Source organism: Postia placenta (genome assembly GCF_002117355.1).
Source record: "Postia placenta MAD-698-R-SB12 unplaced genomic scaffold POSPLAscaffold_19, whole genome shotgun sequence".
Taxonomy (NCBI): domain Eukaryota; kingdom Fungi; phylum Basidiomycota; class Agaricomycetes; order Polyporales; family Adustoporiaceae; genus Rhodonia; species Rhodonia placenta.
In genome coordinates this window covers 534997-551905 of record NW_020169850.1, presented here as the reverse complement: position 1 = coordinate 551905, position 16909 = coordinate 534997, and the positions used below count along the sequence as shown (strand labels likewise).

The 16909-nt window shown below is 53.5% G+C and overlaps 7 protein-coding genes across 7 annotated transcripts; 2 read left to right on the top strand and 5 right to left on the bottom strand.

The window, feature by feature from the left end:
* Window positions 1-513: 513 nt before the first annotated feature.
* Window positions 514-2739, bottom strand: POSPLADRAFT_1067935 (glycoside hydrolase family 20 protein; the record flags this gene model as incomplete). Its single annotated transcript, XM_024482248.1, has 11 exons — window positions 514-749; window positions 814-911; window positions 971-1011; window positions 1066-1150; window positions 1205-1253; window positions 1304-1582; window positions 1634-1751; window positions 1807-1956; window positions 2010-2061; window positions 2114-2151; window positions 2206-2739. The coding sequence occupies 11 exons, from the start codon at window positions 2737-2739 to the stop codon at window positions 514-516; spliced, it is 1680 nt and encodes a 559-aa protein (XP_024334025.1).
* Window positions 2740-3274: 535 nt separating this feature from the next.
* POSPLADRAFT_1041752 (hypothetical protein) lies at window positions 3275-5645 on the bottom strand. The gene is made up of 9 exons (XM_024477970.1): window positions 5538-5645; window positions 5412-5482; window positions 5323-5361; window positions 5255-5266; window positions 5122-5203; window positions 4934-5072; window positions 4663-4884; window positions 4272-4613; window positions 3275-4221 (listed from the first exon to the last, which is right to left on the bottom strand). The coding sequence occupies exons 1-9, from the start codon at window positions 5610-5612 to the stop codon at window positions 3542-3544; spliced, it is 1662 nt and encodes a 553-aa protein (XP_024334024.1). The 5' UTR covers window positions 5613-5645; the 3' UTR covers window positions 3275-3541.
* Window positions 5646-6946: 1301 nt separating this feature from the next.
* POSPLADRAFT_1050264 (hypothetical protein) lies at window positions 6947-8244 on the bottom strand (the record flags this gene model as incomplete). Its single annotated transcript, XM_024479947.1, has 5 exons — window positions 6947-7063; window positions 7150-7224; window positions 7577-7733; window positions 7872-8064; window positions 8097-8244. 5 exons carry the CDS (start codon window positions 8242-8244, stop codon window positions 6947-6949), a joined length of 690 nt encoding a protein of 229 aa, XP_024334023.1.
* A 311-nt stretch (window positions 8245-8555) lies between these two features.
* Window positions 8556-8946, top strand: POSPLADRAFT_1157826 (hypothetical protein; the record flags this gene model as incomplete). The annotated part of the gene is made up of 2 exons (XM_024487241.1): window positions 8556-8784; window positions 8840-8946. The coding sequence occupies 2 exons, from the start codon at window positions 8556-8558 to the stop codon at window positions 8944-8946; spliced, it is 336 nt and encodes a 111-aa protein (XP_024334022.1).
* Window positions 8947-9210: 264 nt separating this feature from the next.
* POSPLADRAFT_1157821 (hypothetical protein) lies at window positions 9211-10236 on the bottom strand (the record flags this gene model as incomplete). The annotated part of the gene is made up of 5 exons (XM_024487240.1): window positions 9211-9489; window positions 9548-9706; window positions 9772-9992; window positions 10019-10045; window positions 10203-10236. The coding sequence occupies 5 exons, from the start codon at window positions 10234-10236 to the stop codon at window positions 9211-9213; spliced, it is 720 nt and encodes a 239-aa protein (XP_024334021.1).
* A 128-nt stretch (window positions 10237-10364) lies between these two features.
* On the top strand, window positions 10365-12533 carry POSPLADRAFT_1174699 (hypothetical protein; the record flags this gene model as incomplete). The annotated part of the gene is made up of 5 exons (XM_024488305.1): window positions 10365-10609; window positions 10730-11213; window positions 11248-11726; window positions 11788-11994; window positions 12059-12533. The coding sequence occupies 5 exons, from the start codon at window positions 10365-10367 to the stop codon at window positions 12354-12356; spliced, it is 1713 nt and encodes a 570-aa protein (XP_024334020.1). The 3' UTR covers window positions 12357-12533.
* Window positions 12534-12640: 107 nt separating this feature from the next.
* POSPLADRAFT_1174696 (hypothetical protein) lies at window positions 12641-15677 on the bottom strand (the record flags this gene model as incomplete). Its single annotated transcript, XM_024488304.1, has 14 exons — window positions 12641-13070; window positions 13120-13175; window positions 13227-13281; window positions 13338-13384; window positions 13439-13608; window positions 13763-13924; window positions 13975-13992; window positions 14135-14157; window positions 14319-14457; window positions 14512-14627; window positions 14679-15387; window positions 15441-15475; window positions 15523-15577; window positions 15625-15677. The coding sequence occupies 14 exons, from the start codon at window positions 15675-15677 to the stop codon at window positions 12723-12725; spliced, it is 1986 nt and encodes a 661-aa protein (XP_024334019.1). The 3' UTR covers window positions 12641-12722.
* Between the last annotated feature and the right edge of the window lie 1232 nt (window positions 15678-16909).

The window sequence follows — 16909 nt, the reverse complement described above, 5'->3', positions numbered from 1 at the left end:
GAGCCCTTGTGCGAGCGAAATGCTTGTGAGCAAATATAGAAGGCCTATGAACTTACGGAGTGTTCTAGCCAGGGAACTTGAACGGTATATGACACCTCGCTTGGAAGGCGGACATGGGGACACGCTATCCTATCATTTCAAGGACTGTTGAGGCCACCCTGTGAAATCCCGGTGCTTTTGAGACGAGCGCGTGAGCACCTGTTGTTACGGTTCAGTAGATGATAGATATCGATTCGAGGCAAGATCGTTTCCGGACAGACGCTGGGGAACTTCTTTCAGGTTGTAATGTGGCGCCCAGGACAGTCTGAAAAGTCTACTTAGGAAATGTGTCATACCGGTATTTCTAAATGCGCTTTACAACTCTCTTCCGCATATGTTTTGTGACTACAACACTTTGATACGTACTGTACTATAAACCTGCTAGTCCAAGAATAGTAATGTCACGCAGAGTATAGTCCCAATGGCCCTACTGGTATTGTCCCAGACTGTTTTCCTGTCCTGCAATTTCGACGCCTACCAGGTGAGGTCGCATTCGAACGGCCTGAGGGCGCACCAGAGCGGTTGGAGCGGGATCGAGTTCACGCCACGCTGCTGCATGCGGAACGAGGCATCATGCAAACGCGGGAGCGCGGCAGTGACGTTTCCCCCTGCGCCGCTCCAGAAGAGCTCGGCGGATGCCGCAGCACGCGGCCAGACAATGGGGTCCAGGTTGGACGCACTGGATTGCTCGGTCCAGAGGTTGTGCTGACCTGTACGTGTGATGGCAAAACATCAGATCTCAGCCATACTCAGGCAATCGACGAGTGTACGAACCGCCCATAATGAGGTGGTACTGGTCCGACGTCAGATTGGCCAGAGGATCGAAAGTGTACGAGTACTGCCAAGTCTTGAAAGGGTCGCACCAGCTATCGCTGTAAGTGTGAGAGATGTCAGTGCAGCCAATGGTTGGAATGGCAGAACTGCTACTAACCCTGCGGGATAATCGCCGACCCAGCCACCACCGCCACAGTCCTACACATTATAATAAGTCCAGTGTCGAAGTATGTGCAAAGTTGTGCAACACACCAGGTAGAAGTAATTGGACGCAGCATGAATAATACGGAAGCCCTTGTCGGCAACAGCCTTGACGTCATCCGAGGAGATCCAGACACTGCAAAAAGTCAATATACACGAACAGATTTGCACATAGGCAAACATGACTGACAGTACAAGGGTGTCATCGGCGAGCGTCAGGTTGAAGTCAAGAACCATTTCTGCATAGGCACGTTTAACTTCGTGCACGAGCGACAATAGTGAGACCCACCCTCCCAGACAGCAGGCGTCTTTCCAGCGCTCTTCAAAGCACTGTGCGTGCCACCCACAAAGTCGTTCAATGCGTTCTGGAACGCCTCCGCGAACGGCTCTCCGGTCGCGTTCAGGATCGTCATCGTCGGTTCGTCCTTCTCGTAGCAGTTCTGGTTAATCTCGTCACCGCCGGTGCTGACAATGGACGAGGGAAACATCTTGGAGACCGCCGTGAAGAGGCCTGCAGTCCAAGACGCAACATCGGGCGTGGCGAAGCGGATCTGACCAGCGGGGGGCTCTACATAATATATGAATAGGAGGCTGACACCTCTTGGACAAGATAGCTCACCGTTCGCGAAGTCTGCCCAGGGACGAGCGTCATTGCAGGCCACATAGTCCGGGTGGGCATCAGCAATGGCGGCGGTATGACCCGGCGTGTCGATCTCGACCAGGACGTCAATCCCGCGCTAGATATAGCTCTCTTAGGCAGGTTATGAGCATCGAGCAACGAACGGGACTCACAGCACCAGCGTAGGAGACAATGTTCTCGACGTCGGCAGCTGTATAGACCATACCTGGGCCATATGCGCCGTAGGTAGCCAACTCCTCATATCCCGGGATCTCAAGAGGGAAGCTCTGGCTGTCGACGACGTGCCAGTGGAATTCGTTGATCTGGAAATACGGTCAGACATGCATACAGGACACGAGCATCCACATGAACTAACCTTGACCCAGCTCATGGCATCGAGGGTGCGCAAGATATCCGCAACAGGGAAGCTATTACTCCCATCAGCATCTGTCTTCTTACTCACGTCTCACTGACACTTACTAGTTACGTGCTGTGTCCAAGAGCAGACCGCGGTAGGGCTATACGACAGACGATCAGGTGCCTGATACGCCAACGACAGCGAATCCACATACGTAAGCGGGGGTATCATCAATTTCGACCGGGGTGTTGACAGCATAGATCGTCCCCTCGTATGTGTACCAAAGCTGGCTGAACGTAGTCAGGCCTCGGAAGAGGCCCAGAGTCGACGTAGCCTCGATGACGGCAGCACTGCCATTCGCAGGCACAGACAAGGTGTATGCCTCGTCACGCTCCTCGATGGGCTTTTGGGCCTCGGTGGTGATGGAGTTGACCTCCGATCCCGGCTTGAGCGTCAGCGTCAGCTCTGAGAGGTACGCCGCCGTCTCGAACGCGCTGACGTCGCTCGCGCCGCGGCCAACGACAAGCCGACCGAGATCGTCGGTCAGAAGGTACGTCTGCGTCTGCACGATCGCCTCCGTGAGGTCCAAGGGCGGGAAGCCCACGCTGGGCGACACGGCGATGTGGAAGCCATACGACAGACGCAAGGCACTCGTTCCTTCGGAGAGAGTGGTAGGTAGCGGCCAGAGCGCGTCAACACGCGAGACTACCGCAAGGAATCCTGCAACGAGGACAGCCTTACGGAACATGGTGGTCGCGAGTCGGGCGCTGGGCGTTCCTTGGGACAAAGCACAACTCGGCTCGCGTAGCGGCGTGTTCTTGTACCCACACCCTGGCGGGATCAATCAAACCGTATCTTACACGGGCGAGTTTACCGCGTGTCCATCCTCGGCGTGTCTGCCTCGACAGAGGGGTCCACTGGGCGCATGATCATTCTCGACATCTGCATCACCGCTATGTCAAATAAGTCACCAGATATGCGGGCTTTCGGCACTCACGACTGGTTCATTTGCCGTGATTAGTGCACCGTGCCTGTGAGAGCGAACGTCGACCTCATGTCTCATGCGAGCTCGACGCCGACACGGAGATAACACGGAAGAATATGGGTGCAAACAGGAACGACGACGGTCGAGGACGAAGAAACCAGATTGGGCGTCTCGCGATAAGTAGAAGGGACCATGAGGAACAAGCTGTGCCTGGGAGAGGCCCACGGATCACACAACGTTGGAAGTTGTTAGGACAAAGGATACATGGAAGCACGCCGCAGTCATCGTCGACGACAGTGAGCAGGGGAGCAATTATTTCTGTAATGTCGAATGCAAAGTAAGTACCCCCTTGTTACACACTGCCTACACTCGCAGTATATAATCAGAAAGTAGTACGTTGGGAATAAATAATCCTCGAATAAGTCGCGCTGGGATTGGTAGTAAAGGCTGGTCATATTCCTGTCATACAAACTCGAGGCACACGGTGCGATAATTGAAATTCTTTATAGATACCCAGCACGAGGCGCAAGCCAATCCGAGATAGTCCACTTGAATACTCATGCGCTCACAGCAGCAGGTCGTCCAGCCCAGCCGACGCCGAGGAAGCCGGAGCCTGCGCACTAGCAGACGGAGTGCTCACATTGCCTCCAAACGACCCGAACCCCGCGGCCATGGACGCTCCGCTCTGGCTCGATCCCCAGATACCGGCCTGTGCCTTTTCCTTCTCAATCTCCTTGATAGACTTCGCGGGCCCTGACGACGGCGTTGCTGGCTTCGCTGATGCCGAGCTGCCTAGCCCCATGGACCACAAGTCGTCAAAGTTTGCGCTCGCAGCCTGCTTCGGCGCTGGTGACGTCGTAGTCGTTCGTGCTGGCTGAGAACCAAACACGGAGCTCTGCATAGGCTGCATGGGCGTGGTGGCAGGGGACATGTACGAAGGCCTGCCGGCCGTGGATCCAGTGGTCGGCGTGAGCGGTGTGCCGAAGCTGTTGCTGCCCATGCGGTTATGCATCGGCGGCATGGCGGCTGACATAGCCTGCATGGTGCTCATGGACTGCACAGGCGGAGTCATAGATTGCAACGGCGGACTCATGGATTGCAGTGGTGCCTGTTGTGGGAACAGGGGCGTCGACAACGGCCGCGCGGTCTTTTGCACCTGGTGAATCTGTTGAATTGCCGGTACCACGGGGGCAGCAGGGGCCGCTGACGGGGGTGCCGTCTGGAAATCGTCAAAGTCGTCATCACCTACTACGCGATGTCAGGGCTTGCATTGTCAGCATACTCAAGGCTCGTACCGTCTGCAACGACTTGCGTGTTCAGCACCGGTAGTGCCTTGTTCGCGTTGGTGTCGGTGCTGGTGCTCCCAAAGGCATCGTCATCCATGCCTAGCAGGTCGACCACTGGTTCCGGTGCTTTTGGCGCAGCCGGTGCGGTTGGCAATGTGGAAGCGCGCCTCGTGGTGGTGGGTGACGATCGTGCAGGCGAGCTGATCGAATTTGACCGTCTCGGCGCCGTCTCGTCATCGCCTGCGTCGTACTCTTGGAACCCGCGCCGCGATGTGTCATCTCTGAACCCGCCGCTACCTCCGCCCGAATAGCTGCCGTTACCTCCGCCCGAGTAGCTGCCGCTGCTAAAGTCTGGTCGAGACATTGTCAGATAGCTCACACAGGACCACACCAGACTTACCACGGCCGCTATAGTCTCCACCTCCACCGCTATAGGTACCACCACTATACCCAAGGCTGTCGCTCCCGAATCCACCATACCGGCTGCCACCTGAGCTGAAGCTCATTGGGTCGTTGCCTACGCCAGTGTATTTGTGCTTGTTCGTCTTGGCCTTGCGTCTCTCCGTGCGAATTTTCTCCACGTCGCTCAGCAGCTCAACAAGCTCGCGTGAACGGTTGCGCACTGCGGCCTCACGTCAATCGACATAGGCACTAGAACAGCAAGCACTGACCATTCAGTCCTTGATCTTTGCCCTTCTCGTCGACATAGTAGAAGTTGCGGAGCATCTTAATGGTCGCAATGTGCGATCGAGCATCGTCTACCACACGCTCACTGCCATTCTTGACGAGGTATTCCAATAATTGCAGGGCCTAGGCGGTGTAAGCGGGACCACCGAAATCTACTCATTGGCACCCATACCTTGTAGATCTGCCGCCATTGGCGCGCTTCCTTCTCCATGAAGCGTGCATAGATTGCAGGCATAATCTCGTTGAAGTGTTGGCTGTGTATCATGAGCCGACGTGTGGGTAGGGAGACATGACACATAGCTCACAAGTTGAACGTTCTGTGCAGCAAATATGTGAGCTTGAGAAGCGGAGGTATGAGTCGAATGCGGCATACCCTTGTGCAATCTCCTGCATCAGTGTCGAACTCGCCCCCCTGCACTCTAGTTGGCGCGTTTCTCTCCGTGCTAACGCATAGCTACGCACCATGGCTCGTCATTGGTTGCCTCGCGCACCTTGGCGTCCATCTCGCTGACGTTCAAGACAGCGTTCTTGGCCTATATGCCGTGACTGTCAGCAGTGATCGGCTCGCATTGCCTGGTCTTCGCGCACCTGGTTGTACATGCTCTTGATGTCATAGAGCGTGATCTGCGAGAGGGTATTCGACAGAGACTCAAGGCGATCCATGGCGGGCAGAGAACGTTAGCCAACGTCGTGGACAACGAACAGACGGAGAGAGACGGCGGAGGCGGTGTGTGACACTGCGACAGTGTCACACAGTGACAATATCGAAGCGGTCACGTGCGGAGCAGTTAGAAGGTTGACTTCCTATTTTGGAATGACATCACCCATAGTGAGTGGCAGATCCGGCAACCACAGCTCCTGTGGCGGCGACGAAGTTCGAGATTGATTTCTAACTCAGCATTCACCATAAGCGCATATAGCCACCAAATGGCTCTCCAGTACGAGATTGCATGACATTGACGACCCGCAGAGGACTTTATAAGACGCAGGTGTACGTATATTTCGAGAAGCTCGTTGGCGTTGACACTTTGGCAGCTGGCTCGAGCGAGTAAGTCCACTTGTCTGTTCATGCGATGCTGACTCAAGATGGGTTTGGACTGTAGACATGTATTCTCTTTGGACGCGCTGGCGTGGTGCTGCTGAACCCCATGAAACATCTGGCAGGATAGATAGTCCACACGAGACGTTACCTCTTCCCGGGACAGAACGGCACGATGCAACGTCCTCTTCGCTTCCAATCCTATTGGTCGACCGACCCATTGTCGCAGACATAGCCAGCCTGATGGACACGTACTCCAACCGTTCTCATGATGAGAATCTTACTCAAGGGCTGAGACCTCCTCGGCGAGCGAAGGCAGCGAATCTTGACCCTCCTGTTCTAGATACAATGCGCAATCAAATATCACCATCTCCTGTCAATGTCCCACAGCAACGGGACTTACACCTACAGGCCGGCCCATCCACCTCCTCAGTGACAAGATCGGAGGAGCTTCCTTCGAGCTCGCGCAGGCGGCATCTGTCTCGTCTGTCTCGTCAGCTGGCATCTGTCTCTCCATGGTCGACATTTGGCAAGCGTAATGACACGGAACTCATACATGCAGCGACGGGTCAATCCGCGCCACCGTCTGCCTGGCATACAGGTAGTTTTGATTCTCTTGTACCTCGCCGCTCATCAAGCAGCAAGCGCAAGTACGCTCAATCAAAGCAAGGATCTCTGACATCATTGCATCGTTTTGCCAGTCCTTCGCGTGCATCTTCCGATGTATTGCCGTCTAAATCGATACTATCGAGCTCTACTCGGAGTTCATCTTCCAAAATTGACGAACCGAACGATCATCACGAACATGACGCCTCTCAACCGCATATATCATCATCGAACCCTTCCCGTCCACAGCTTACTCGGTCCTCACATTCAACGCAGTCACACTCCGCAGGAGGGTCCTTTCAAGCACAGAGCCTCATCTTCGGATCCCCTCATACTTTCGGTAATCCTTCCCCTACTTCCACGAGGTCTCGTAGTCTCTTTCATCTCTCTGAGTTCGCGTCTCCTCCACCGCCACTGCCTCCATTGGAACACCCTGAGTTACTCTCTTCGCTAGCTTCTCGATCTCAAACTCATGTCACAAATGACGAACTCAAAATCGGACGTTCAAGTGCGAAATATCCCAAATGGATCCCTAGTTGGTACGCCCAAACATACCCACAACGACGACGGCGCAAGACAGCCGGAAACGCTGGTAGCACTTCGGATGCTATCTCGGCGCTCGAACCCTCGCTGCGACGATATTCCAGCCTTCCCGTAGGCAGGAGTCATCTCAAATCCCGAAGCTCTTCTAAGGACACTAGTTTGCTCCGTGAACCGTTTCGCGATCGCAGCAACAGCAATAGGCGCGCAAGTGCTGAATGGAACGCCCAACAGGCTACTGCTGGTGTTACATCCTTACTTCCTAGTGATTTTGGCTGGCCAGCCGAAGTCGCACATCACTTGATGAAGCTGACACTCGGCGAGGACGTCGGAGACGCCGACCGTATCTCCGGAGGCCGTTCGCAAGATGCCGAGCCTCGTGTAACCCAGGCGGCAAGCCAGTCAGAACCGTCATGTCCTTGTTATCCATCTTGCTCTATACCCGTTCAGTCTGATCCCCCTTCGTCGTCGACCGCCGAGCAAGGTATGCCGCGCCACGTCCCGCAGGAATAAATAAAACTGAAGCTGTAGATTTAGCGGCTTCAAGCCACGGCGGTCGTGAATCCCCCCGTCTTATGGATACATCTAGCTCTGTCAAGCTGCAAAATTTCAGCAAGGATGATAGCCAAGTGCCGAAGCGCAGTAGCACCAAAGACACGTTGAGGAGATCCGCGAGTGCTTCTGCTCGCAGCTACACGTTGGAACAGGGTCGTGGCAAACGTGCATTTCATAAAAACTCTCCTTCGCCCGTCGCGTCCCCTTCTAAACGTCCGGAGGCAGAGCCGTTCTCTTCTTTTCGTTCTACCCCTCCGAGCACCCCTCCCTCAGCAGCAAAAAGGCGATCTTCTCGCCGGCCCCCGCGCTCTGCCAGTGAGCCTGGCTTGACATCCGTCCCCGAGACTCCAACGACCCTCAAGGGCAAGCGTAAGGCTGAAGAGATCGACATCACACCACCCGATCACAAGGGCGGACAGCATACGTCCTTCTTGATACCAGAGGGCCGACGTAAGTGTTCTTCTTCAGATCCATCGCCTCGCGAAGGCTTAGCGGCGTTGCCTGGTGAACTAGGTCCCTACCGTACGTCAGACGCTTCTCGAGCACCCTCGTCATATCATCACAACAAGCGTGCCCGATTGTCTATGTCGCTCCCTGCTCCTTCGCCCGCTCATTCGAGGCCGGGATCTACCCAGATTCCTGCGCATACTCTGCATGATACTTCGTCATGGCCCGGCCGGTCTGCTATCTCCCCAGCGCTCTTCCGCTCCGGCTCGAGGACTGCATCTGTGGGCTCTGCGCAACATGCTGAATCTCTCGCTACCCGGCGAGCTGATCGCCGCCGCAGTATCTCCGAGATGTCTATTCCCTTCAGCGCCCTTATTGCCCCGCGCGCCCCCTCTGTAGCGAGATCGAGTCAGTATCACATGCACGACCCCCGCAGGCCGCCTCGGATTCAGCCCACAGAGTGGATACCCCATTTTCGGTCGGAGGATGAGGACGCGTCTCCGTTTCATGCATGGTGCTTTCTCATTGGTTTTATTCTCTTCCCGTTATGGTGGGTCGCATCGTTCTGCCCCATACCGAAGACGCGCCATGTGGGCGGGACGGATACTGAGAAGGCAGTTCCACTGGATGACCCGCAAATCGAGCACGGTGCGAGTTACTCCTTTCGTAAGGTCGATGGTGAGCTCAGCGTGTTGTACTCTAGACGCGAAGACCTGGCGCACTCGATGCCGCATTATGTCTGTCATATCCTTCCTGACATATATACCCTTCATCATCCTTGTAGCGATCTTTGTTCCCCACCATACGTGAATTTGCGTCACCCCTCGCATCTGGCATCATCCACTGTTTTCCATAGACATCATCTCCCAGGACACTGGCTTTCCTAGGCTTGTATCATCCCCAGTCATTCTTTTCGCCCACGCTCGTTCTCCTATGACCATGTTGTCATCTATGGACCCAACCGGCCGACTAGTAAGCTACAGATTAATAATTCTGTGCTGTGTACTACTACATCTGTTGTCCACCTCAGTAATACAGAGCATATGTGACTGACAGTACAATTGGGGTTTTACTTCAGTCATCTTCGACATCTAGATCACCCTCGACACCGGCACCATCCCCAGTGTCATCAAATACAATCTCGTTCGCGTCATACTCCCAGGTACCATCCTCATCAAGATAGTCTTGTGTGTTGTCCTCAGTATACACCATCTGTACATCTTGGTCTGCGATGCCACCGGTTTGAACATTCGCTTGAGGTACTGCCGAAGGTAGATTGGTCAACGATGATCGCACAACGTTGAGCATGCCGCTCATTTGCTCCCCGAACCGATCTTCCAGCTCTTCTACGATCTGCGTTGCAGTGCATGTAAACCATGAATAGTTAAAAGGCAAGTATATTATGACATACCACATACAACTCGACTGGTTCCGTCGGTGCTAGGTTCACGATTTGCAACTTCTCTGCTTTCGTAAGGTTGAATGCAGCGAGGCTCTTCGTTAGCTGTGCAATGCCAGCTTCTGTTTGCGATACAGCTGGCTGATAGTCAGCCGAAAGATACTGGATTGCCTGGGGTTTGCTGTTAGTGAGCCGGTGTATCCGGATGCGAGACGGAGGAGAGATCGGCGGCATACCTCGACCTCAATCGTCCTCAGATTCTCACAGACATCCTCCGTTGGGGCCTGTATTTTGGAAGTATGATTACCTGCGAGCTCTTCCTCTTTCTTCACTCGCAAGGCGTTTTTGGTACGGGCCAAATAGTCGCTTTCAAGCTCCCGCAAGAGACTTAAGACCTCATAATTGGAAAGCAGTGCGGAGCGTTGATTGAGCACCTGCGGAGGATTATCATGCTGTCCTACGATCCATCGTGGAGGCACGAACCTCCATTCAGGACTCGCAGATCGAGTACTATGAATCTCGTTGTGATAGCGTCATGGTAGATCGTCGAAAAATATGGGAAATTATCACGGCTACTTTTTTGAAATAACTCATCAATATTGGGCAATAACCCTCGGATAACGGCATAGTTGCCCCCTTATCACATCTTATCACTCAATATACGCACACTTCTCGCCTCCGCCATTAGCCAGCGGCTGCATATTCTCCTCGTCGCTCTGCACGTCTTGCACGCATCCCCATCCATCTTCTCAGTTTATCTGGTCCGTAACGCTCGCGATTGACTATGAATCGACCAGGTAAGCGCCATTATTCGCGTGAGCTCACGCAGATGTTCACTTCGCGTCCAGGCCAGCCTCAAAGACCACCAAGCTTAGGGCCGAACCCTGCACTCGGAGGACCCTTTCGCGGTCCATATCCCGGCTATGGGATACCACCACGAAATGTAATGCCTGGCTATCCTGCTCTCCCAAATCATCGTACGACGCAGAACATGGTCTCGCAGCCATCGCCCAATTTCCTTCAACAACGAACGCAAAGCAATTTCCCATTTGCCACCGGGGGGCTACAACAGCAGTCTCAGCAAACACAAACGCAACATACAGCCCAGCCATTGTCGCATACACCCCATCAACAGCAGTCACAACCGTCAGGTGCATCAACTCTCCTGTCGCATCTACAGGCGACGACGCCAAGCGTGGGCGCCCCACCATCGGTGTCGTCCGCAAGCGAAGTCGGGCTCGATCCGAACGACTTCCCAGCACTAGGTTCAACACCAGCGGCTAATTCAAACCCTGCTTCGAGTAACAATACCACCAGCTACGCAAGCCAAGCAGGTACTGGGGTGCAAATGGGAGCGGGTACAAATGGGGGACAAGCGGCGAGTGGGGTGGGAGGTAATCAGCCTCGGGATTTTACTCCTGATGACTTCCCAGCATTGGGTGGCCAAACATCTCATCAGCAGCAACCATCGCAGTCAAATGCAGACAGTCATCCACCAGGACTAAACGGCTTCCAGCAACACGGGGATCAACAGCACCGGCAGAGTCTCCTTGGTTCGTTAACGGGAGGACAAACACCATCACAACAACAACCTGGTCTGCTAAATCTTGGTCAGGCGCGCAACGTACACCCTGGTTTCCAGGTTGATGCAGAGAAACAGAGAGTACGTATCCTGCTCGTTGGGTGCTGCATAGTATCTCATTTTCTTGCAGACCTACGCGTTAAAGCTGAACCAAAGCAACCATACTGCTGCGCCAGCATGGGGCTCGCCAAACGCGAATCCTAGTGCACAGCAAACAAACGCGTTCTCTTCGGCAATACCTAACGGCACACATCAAAATCACTCGTCTCAGCAACCACCACATCTAACCGCTCCGCCAGGCGTACCAACTCCGGCGTCGTTCTCGCAGCAAACCCAGCCACTTGGTGGAGCAGCACTCGCTGGTGCGCAACAGACACCATACGTCGGTAATGGGACAACGGGTGGCGACACGGCACACCATCCATCTCAGGGGCCCGCCCACGCCAACGCGGTACCACAAACACCAGCACAGCAGGTGCTGATGTCCCCGGCGGATAGATGGGGGCTGCTATCGTTGGTGGCGATGATTAAGAGCGCAGACCCAGACCAGAATCTTTTGTCTCTGGGGACGGACCTGGGTACAATGGGCTTGGATATGCAAACACAAGGGTTTGGACTACGAGCATTGCTAGACAGGAGGGCATATGCTGATGTGTTCCGTTAAATTCAGGAGCCTGTACTCGACTTTCATTACCCCTTGGGCTGACTCGTCCGCTGCACATACGGTTGAGCCAGACTTCCATCTACCCGCGTGCTACAATGTCCAGCCACCTCCGCCAGGGCCTGGCAAGGTTGCAAATTTCAGCGACGAGACGCTCTTCTTCATGTTCTACTCGTCTCCCCGTGATTCACTCCAAGACATTGCCGCTCAAGAACTGTAAGCCTACTCAGGGTTCTCACGGCATATTGGCTCACCCTTTGATTTTGTCTCTGGCTGTTAGGTGGAACCGCAATTGGAGATACCACAAAGAGTTGCGAGTATGGCTCACGAAGGAGACTGGAACAGTGGCATCGCAGAAGGTCCCTGGGGGCGAGCACGGGACCTACTCGTACTGGGATCCCGACAACTGGGAGAAGGCGCGGAAAGAGATAACCGTTCTCTACGTTGATCTCGAGGAGAAGACTCCCGTATTCTTCCAGGGCCAGGCCATTCAGCAGCAGTTGAACGCCAACCATGCGCAGGCGCAGCAGGCAGCTCCTCCCGCGCAGAGAGCAGGTATGGGCATGGCTGCTATGTAAAGAACACGTTCCACGGTGCATATTATATGTACTGCTCAAATGCTGTGGACAGGACGCATGTCACTTGTATCCCCTGTCTATCTCTCCCCTTTCTCCACCACCTTGTTCGTTTTATCGCACCTTAGTGTTACGCCAGCGTTTCTTTCCGTTGTTGACCTATCATACGCTTGTATCTCTGAGGCATAGTGTCTGAAACATACCATCGCCCACTGTCCGCGCTCACTCACTCTCTGGTGGGCACACTTCCGTGCACAAGTTTGAGGTCGATAATCAGTCAAGTTCAGTCAACAGGAACAGCCGCCGGATCATGATTCCGATTATATACAGCAGGATACCACAGACCCAAATGTAGAGTTTAAACTCTACCTAATACCTGCTCTCGTCTCCCCGTTCGACTTCCGAGATGTGGTTCAATGTATGCGTTCCCACCCGACTAGGCCTCTTATCATCCTCTGCGAAGCTGACGCGACCTGTAGATTCGGCCTTAGACGTGCTTTTGAGGGTAGAGGGCTCATGTTCCTTTTGCACAGATGATGCCTCGGAGATTGGACCCGGCACCCTCGCACCGTCGTCCTCATGTCGTTGGAACTCGCGAGGGAGCATGATAGCACGGTCGAGCGCTACCGGGAGATCGCGGTGTCGTCCTCGGATCATAACGAGGCAGATTATAAGCTTTGATAGTGTGTGAAAGGCACCGGACAAGGAATAGTTGGCCTAAATCTGCGTGAGACCTCTACCAATAGGCATGAAGCAGGGCACCTACGTAAGAAACACCGAGCGAGAGGCCGACAGTCCCATAGGCAGATACGATCTCGAAGACTGGCGTTGTGTCTATGAATGGCTGGCCCAAAAGTTTAAAAGTTTACTTACTTATTGCCCATATATTGAACCACGAGGCGTTGTCTGTGTTCATCAGGGGCGATCGCTGGGAGATTCGGGAAGTCAGGGCGGGCTGTGTCCCGAACACAAATGCGTACTGACCTCGATGATACAGATAAAGAACAGCGACAGAGACAACCACCACATGTCTATGAAGAACAGTTAAAGCCCGACCACCTGGTAACGACAGTATAGGCGCCTACCAATCGAAAGTTGTTTTCGTGCGTGTCGCAGTATATATCTTCCCCATATGGCCACACGAGACTCTTGGCCGCTTCGCCATTCTTTCTCGTTGATGTTGTCTTCGACGTCGTCGTGGTCCCCCGTGTATATACCCAACGCGCGCTCTTCGTACACGTTTGTGGAACGTACACTAGAAGAAAAATCAGCACATTGTACATGTTCACGAGCATCGAGCGACTAACCTCAGGGCAATGGGATATATGGTCACATACATCAAGATTACGTCCAGGACCCTGCAGGCCAGAGCTCAGAATACGGAAGGGTAATGGCTCGCAGGCTCTTACTGGTTAGCAGGGGTAAGCGTGGACACCGAAATCGACTGGAAGCCTGAGCTTCGTACTCCTGCCGCAGCCAGGACAGCGTTGATGACTCTCACCCCCGCCGGAATGGAGTCCGTCACGGGGTTTCCAAGGTTGAGGATGAGATCGAAGACTAACGCGGTCAGACTGAACAATCGCCGTCAGGGTAAGGTCATTTGATATACAATTATGCTTACTCGATGGCTAGCTGGATACTGGTCAATAACCATGTTTGCCCAGACGGAAAGAGGTAGATGAAACATCGGCGGGGATGATCTAGGAGAAAATGGAGCGTCTCGTTCGTCCGCGAGTTGGCGGGCGTGAGCTTGCTCAAGACCCAGCTGCCACAGAACACACACGTCAGTAGCGTGCCCGATAATCTGATCAGAATGACCATACATCATGAACCGCAGGCTGTATGCGATTTTTGCAGAACAATTAGCTTAATCCACAAACCCACCACATTCATGTCTTACAAAATAGGCTAAAATGCGAAAGTCACAGTGAGGGGGGTGTATCACACTAGAGAACACCAGCTTACCAACGCAGAGTTTCCAGCTAATACACATAGCACAAGAAATATAATCATAGGATATGCCTCTCGGAACGGCACCATGTTCTGATCGACCAAGGACATTCCTGTATTCGCCCACGCACCAATAACTTGGAAAGCGGAGAACCTAACGTATTCACTGTCGTAAGAACACAGATTACATCGAAGTAAGCTGACGCACCAAATCGAGTTGATTTTCCGGTGTTGTTCGGGAGGCGCGAAGAGATATTGCCAGCGCGGCAATGTCATGTACGGAGCGATGACCACAAACGAAATGGCGAGCAGCCCAAAGTAATACTGTAGGCCGTCACAATACGTTCGGACATTGGTGAGAGCAAAAACACTCACTAACGGCACGATCCATAACAGCGCAGTGAGCGCGCGGTACTCGATGCCGCCGAGCTGGTCGATCTGCTCAGCGCTCAGTCCGCGGAAGGCTGAGTTCCTCCCCACAGTTGCGCTGAACGGGAGATATGACACGGCCTTCCAGCGCCCGCTTGACGGTGCTCGCCCATCCACAATGCTTGCCTGCGGGACGAGTGTCTCCGTCCGCGGCATCATCATCCTGCGACGCAGCCTGTTGTGCAGGCCCGGGAACAACGCGCGCAGCACGCCCGAGAGGACCTGCGGAGGATCGGGAAAGCCGCCCAGGTCGTCCTCCGTTGTATTGCGAGGAGATGGAGATGGCGAGCGGTCTGTGCGTAGGCTGTCATTTCTGCTGGCCGTGCGCCGCAACGCCTCGTCGGCGCCACCGTGCATATGCTCGTCGACAGCGGACGTATATGGGGACGCGTGTCTGCCTGTTGGGTCGATTCGGTGGGGCTCTACGTCTATGCGGCGGACCATTTCGGGGCGAATGGGCGTTCTGTCACCTTTGGCTGAGAAGAAAAGACCCGTGCGCCGTGCGCGTCCTTCCTCATTGACTGATTGTGACCTTTGAAGTAGCACATCACGTATGGTGCGGAGCGAGGGCGCCTCTCCCACCCGGTCATGCTGAGCAGAACCGCGCTCAGATTCTGCGATGACGATGTGTTCCAGATGTTTCAGGAAGTAACGCCTTCGCGTGTGCTCTACTCAGTTGAAGCCTGTTTATAAGCTGCTGAGACAAACCTTCGGAAGTACACAACAACCCAAGAAGTGAAGGCCTAGAATAATATGAACGACCGAGCTGCATATGTGCCGCCATTCTTACCTGATTGCCTGTGAGTTCTAATATCACGATGATGGCCTGCTGCCACGCCGTCAGGCTGCTCAAGTCCACAGTCGCCAAGCCCGTGCCCGTGATGGCACTGACGCAAATAAATAAAGAGTCCATGAATTTGATAGGATATCTTCCATTTGAGGCATAGAGGATTGCGGACCACACAAGAGGCCAGATGAGGCTGAAAGTCTTGTTGGACACTGAGTATATGCGCAGCAATGTGCAACTTACAAACAGAGGAAATGAATCCGGTAGAAATTCAAGCAACTCTTGACATAGACAAACATGTTAGAAAGAAACGTATAGAATGTTTTCTGGGATTTGGATGACGAGCTGGAGGGCGTTGGTCGCTGCCGTTTAAGCCTCCGGCGAATGCAGGTTGAACTTGGTGACCGGTGCAGGGTCTGAAATACGGAGCAGGAGGATCCTTATAGTCGTGATAATGCCGCTGATGATGCCTCATGAAGAACTCGTTATTGGGAAGAGAGCATATGGCAAAGGCCCGAGAGGTTCGCAACTGTAGTTGTAAGAGGCAGGAATCGAAGCTAGCAGGAGCCGTTCGTCGTGTTACATATTTGAATTTATGATTTAATTGGCCGCCGCATATTTATGGAACATATATCCATACTAGGCGGCTTCATAGCCATAAACTACCATGTCTTCTCTCACTCCCGTCTCGATGCAGTGAGAAATTCCGGCGAGTATTGAGAAGTTACTGTACTACTGTATAAGGCTACCGATAACATGGGGCTGGGCCCTGGGGTCACATAACAGGGTTTTGGAAATTAATGATCTCCAGGTCTTCTAACTTATCTAAAATGAACGCTATCCCACACTCTCAATGATTGAACGGCACTCCCGCCTGCGAGTATGTATCGTTCCAATCTTTAAGAGTACGAGCATCGCTCGTCTCGTAGCCATCTATTTTATGCCCTTCTGTACTTGACTGTTAACCAATTGACTATGTAAATGCATACCGTTGAAGCTGCAAGGCTACACAGCAAATTTCAAGAAAACTGTGTTCATGCCTCAGCAATAACCTGATACATCTATGGGCGAGGGGAGGGGTTCAATGCCTATTTTTCGCGAATTCAAGAAGTCAGAAATATATTAAGCTGATACTTCATTTCTGTTGCACGCCGCTCGCAGCACTGAGGGCAGCTGTGCACGCAAAAGTTGCTAGGAGTAGTTACCTAAATAGGCTATGTGGATTGACTGAATGATGCGATATCAAATATGTGACCGTTACATGGACGCTACATGGGCGCTAAACGGAAGGGGAGAAGGTTCCGATAGCTATCGGAATGCCTCAGACGTTTAGATACGCGGTGGTGGAATGCGGGATAAAGATGGATGGGTACGAGACGAGAGCACGCGG

Coding starts and splice junctions, on each gene's coding strand:
- POSPLADRAFT_1041752 (XM_024477970.1), bottom strand. CDS start 5,612: ATGGATCGCCTTGAGTCTCTGTCGAATACCCTCTCGCAGATCACGCTC. Junction 4,885..4,933: donor CAAAGATCAAGGACTGAATG/GTCAGTGCTTGC, acceptor GTGAGGCCGCAG/TGCGCAACCGTTCACGCGAG. Junction 4,222..4,271: donor CACGCAAGTCGTTGCAGACG/GTACGAGCCTTG, acceptor ATCGCGTAGTAG/GTGATGACGACTTTGACGAT.